The 4,740-nt window shown below is 39.6% G+C and overlaps 1 protein-coding gene across 1 annotated transcript in view; it reads right to left on the bottom strand.

Annotated features, from left to right (window-relative positions):
- Positions 1-3,549, bottom strand: part of PEX13 (peroxisomal biogenesis factor 13) — a 27,392-nt gene extending 23,843 nt beyond the window's left edge. The window contains exon 1 of the mRNA XM_008570137.1: positions 3,458-3,549. Within this exon, the coding sequence (XP_008568359.1) occupies positions 3,458-3,549 (92 nt within the window). The remainder of the gene's footprint in view (positions 1-3,457) is intronic.
- Between the last annotated feature and the right edge of the window lie 1,191 nt (positions 3,550-4,740).

Below are 4,740 nucleotides of genomic sequence, written 5' to 3'. Positions count from 1 at the left end.
CGAAAAAAAAAAAAAAAAAAAAAAAAAAAAAAAAAAAAAAAAAAAAAAATACCAGATTAGACGCACCGAAAAGATAAATACCAGTGAACTACAAAATAGTTCAGAAGAAAACACCCATAATGAAGCATGAGAAACAAAGGATAAATACAGAAAAGAGACTGAGATGCAGGGCATATGGTGAAATACAGAGCATATGTGTAATTTGAGTTAAGGGAGTGAAGAGACAATAGGCAGAAGCAATATTTGAAGAGATAATGGATGAAACTTTTCTGAAACTAATGAAAGGCATCAAAGTCAGATTCAAGTATCCCTATGAATTCCACCCAGAATAATAAAGAAAACCACACTGAGGCCCAACAAAGTATAATTGCTGAAAACCTAAAACAACAGAAAAATCTGGAAAGCAGCCAGAGGAAAAAAGATTACTTTTAAAGGAGCAAGAACAGATATAGATGTCAGAAATTGTCAGAAAGCTGACAGAAAACAAATGGAAGCCAGGAAAAATTTAGGCCCCTTGAAGACAATGTTGAGACAGCAGATCTCTAGATTTTGTGCTAAAATAAAGCTACAGAGCACCGAGGTATCAGATAAAATCTTAAAGGCCACTAAAGAGAAAAGTCTGTCTATAAAACAATAAAAACTAGACTCAACAGAAAAATTTCTCTAGCTATAAAATTCTGATATAAACCCAGAAAAATATAGTACAAAGTAAGAAAATTTCAATTTCACCTAGGAACATATATGCAAAGATCTTAAAATATTAGAATAGGATTTTGGATTGCACATAAAAAAATCACAACTAAGCAGAGTTCAATCAAAAATGCAAGGATGATTCAACATTAGATTGTTAATTGATGTAATAAACCACATTTTTACATTAAGGGAAAAAATATATAGTTATCTCAACAGACGCAGAAAAACCATTCATAACAACATTTAATTCTTCTTCATAATAAAAATCTGAGCAAGGCAGAGACATAGAAGTTCAAGAGGATATCTATACAAAAAAAAGCAAATGTGGAACTTCAGAAGCATTCTTATAAAATTCAGGACCAACACAAGGATGCTGGCTATCTCTTCTGGCTTACTTGTAAATGATAGGATTGTCTACAGGGAACTCAAGAGAATTTCAACCAAACCATTAGAACAAATTAAGCGTTTGATGTTAAGCTATACATAATATTTATACATTTTTAAAAAATCTATAGCATTCTGACATACCAGCAAATAACCAACTGGAAAATGTAAAAGGGGGGAAAAAAGAGCCTACTTACAACAACAATGAAAAAATATATAATCTAGGAATAAAAAACAAAAGATGGAAAAAAACTTCATGGGGTTAATTATAAAACATTACTTAAAGCAATAAAGAAAATCAAAATTCTCACCAATTGTAGCTTATACAATATTCAAGAATGGAAAGACTTACTTAATCAATACATTTAGACAGTTCCAATAAAAATCCCAGTAAGTCTTTTTATAAAGGATAAGTGTAAAAAGGCAATTCTGAACAACAGCAATGTGTGGAGCTTTGATGTGACAAATACACCAATAGAACAAGTCAGAAAAACCCCAAAACAAAACAACACATTTACAAAACTTGATATAACATAGATAGCATTATAAACTAGGAAGGAAAAGACTACTCAATAAATAGTGCCGGAACCATTAGTTATCCACATGGAAAAGAAATTGTATTCCCTACTTCACAATGATTTTTGTACAACAAAGTCAGTTCCAGGTGGATTAAAGATATGAATGTGAAAACCAGAACATTTAAAAGCAAATATACTGAAAAGTTTTCCTGATCTACGTGGAAAGGATCTATAACCAAGACAAAAAGCACAAACAAGAAAATATGACAATTTTGGCTATATTAAAATTAAAAACATCGGTAAGAAAAATTCAACATAAATATAAAGGAGAAACCACAGAGTGAAAGACATTAGCAAAACGTATGGACAAAAAAGATTACTATCAACAATAAAGTACTCTTACCAATTGATAAGGCAAAGATAAAGCCAATAGAAAAGTGGGCAACAGAAAAAGCAAAGAAAAAAGATAAATAAAAAGATAATATATAAAATTATATAAAGTATATATTATTGTTTAGCATGTGTGTAAACTTTAGATATAACATATATAATATAAAGTATAAAAATATTATTGGGTATAAAAATCATTGGGTATACTAAACACCAAAGAGGGACAGTAATTACCGCTGGAAAGAATGGACGGGTTTAACTGTTTCCCTAACTTTAAGAAAAAAAAAAAAAAATGACGCAAATCTGGCAACTGTTAATATTTCTTAAAGTTGGGTGGCGAATACACAGATATTATGGCACTCTCTACTGGTCTCTACGTATTTAAAATATTTCATAAGAAAAAAGTGAGAAAATGGTTAATTTTACATAAAAAGAATTTTAACCGGTGCAAAAGTAAAACTTCTGTCTTCCAATGAGCAGTCTAAATGGAAAAAAAGGAAAGAAGAAAAAAAAAAAAAGAACCACTCATAAAAAAGATAGCAGAAAATGTCATCACGGCTTAACAGCATAATTAAAGTTTATTACTTGCTTTTTATTATTAAGTAGCTATCGTACTCAAGCATTTCAGCGTTTAAATAAAAGATTTCAGAACACAGCAGAAGTACATTCTAATATGTTGGGGATTTTTATGCCTTAGGAAAACCTACAATAGTAGGTGATTTGACATTCAAGTCACACCATCTTAATTAAGATGTCCAGATCCCATGAACAAAAAACACACAAGAGTATGTTTTAATCTTTTAAAAGTTGTAGATCCATTTGATACTGACTAAAAATAAAACAAAAAACTATAGGCCTTAGAAAAACATACTATTTGCACACAAAGGCCATCCTTAGGCCTCAGATTTATAATTCCTGCTTTCAAGTTGCTTCTCCAAATCTCAATTCGAAATATTAGCAGAGTTATGCTGGAAAATAATGCCAAATGTGTAGGCTTGGGTCCCAGCTGCGTAAAACCTGGGCTTTCTCCACTTCAAGTGAAGTTAATAGCTTCTTCGAGAGACTTTGCTCCCTATCGATGCCGGGGCTGGGCAAATGCCGCTCTCAGCCGCCACAGGCCGGAGTCTAAAGCTTTATTTAAAGGGGGTCAAGCAGTTCTGTCAAAAGTGTCCCGCAAACAGAAGAGGGCAGGGCGCCGCCCCTCTTTTTTCTAAGCACCAAGGCCCAGAGAGGTGCCCAGAAGCTCCCGGGAAAACGTTGCTACCGACAGTGGCCGGTCGGAAACAGCCGTCAGACACTGAAATCCCCTTCGCAGGCGCCCCGGCCCCACCTAGGTCCTCTCCACCCCCCAGGTTGGGGGCTGGCTGAAGGGGGGAGGGGAATACCTCCCCACAACAACGGCCTCAACCGCCTCCTGCCAATTCGCCGCTCCCAGCCCACCAAAGTAGCGGCCTGAAGAATCCCACACTTACTGGAAAGTGGGGCCGGGTCCTGGTCCGGGCCCGGTCCCCGGAATTCGGCGGGTCTCCCAGGGTTTCGGGGGAGGCGGCGGCTGCGACGCCATCTCCTCCACCTCCGCTAGGATCCCGCTTCTCGCCCGGACGGTGCCGGCCAGGGTACACTAGCACCTCGTGCGCCAGGCAAAATGGGCAGAACACCGAGCCCTCCACCCCGCCCACCCCTGCAATCAGGAAAGGGTTTGTGGTGCTCTGACAACTGGGACCCGAGGGCGGGAAGATACACCTAATTTATAGGAGGAAACGCTCTTTTTAAAAATTTGCCTTAGAAAGAGTTTCCGTTCTAAACCTCTGGGTAAGGGCTCATCGATATTTCAGGCAGCGGCTACAATGTCCTAGACGCCAGAGTCTCACGGAGCCTTTTCTGGGACTAGACCCTCCAGGCCCGCCGTAATGCTCTACACACTCCTACACTCGCGGAGGAGGTGGGGTGTGAGGCAGCAAGCCAGGCAGTTTTACAGATTTCCCTACAAACAAGCAGGAGCAGAGTTCACTGAGTCCTCCTAAGAGGGAACTGGTACTTTCGTTATAAAGCTCTCGTTTCCTCGGGGAACAGAATTGCTAGACGCAAGAGGTGCGTTGTCTTTAGTCTTCCCTGTTCCCTCCGAGGGCCGGAAGGGTTAAATCTCGCGCTCCTGCATCTTGGGAGAAGGTGAGGACGGGAGGTCTGAGGTGAGGGGGTGCGTACTGGGTGCAGGAAAGGTGTGGCTGGAGGGGGTCGTTTCCCTCCCACTGGAGTGGCTTTCTTAGCATGGAGTCTTGAGTGGGAAGTTTCTTGGACCTGCCCGAAGTGGGAAGGGCTTGCTTGGCCAGAACGGAGACTCGAGGTTAGACCTTGGGATGAACTTTCGAGAGTGTAGGGTAGATTTCATAGCTGAGTCCATTGAAGTTGTGAGTGCCTCCTTCCCTGGAAATCCACATCTCTACCCTCACGCCACGGGACGAATGACACCCTTTTATAGGAAATGAGTTTTAAAAGATCTCAGGATGTGAGACGCAGTCTGGTTATTTTGGTAGTTTTTCTCGTACCCTGTTCCTTCCTTCCTTGTCAATGAATGGTTTTTGCAGTTGTCTAAGACGTGAAAAGAAAGTCCTTCCTCTCCTCCAGTAAACAAGAGACTGGACTAGTTATCGTCGAGTACGTTACGTATTCAATCCCTGCAGAGATCCTGACACGTGGGAGGCTGTTCTGTTGCAACTTGTTTCAGCGTTCTTTCTGTAAAGCAAACACGTACACG

This window comes from Galeopterus variegatus, unplaced genomic scaffold, assembly GCF_000696425.1.
Source record: "Galeopterus variegatus unplaced genomic scaffold, G_variegatus-3.0.2 Scaffold574, whole genome shotgun sequence".
NCBI lineage: Eukaryota > Metazoa > Chordata > Mammalia > Dermoptera > Cynocephalidae > Galeopterus > Galeopterus variegatus.
Note: the sequence above shows the minus strand (reverse complement) of the source record. Positions and strands in the feature narration are given on the sequence as shown.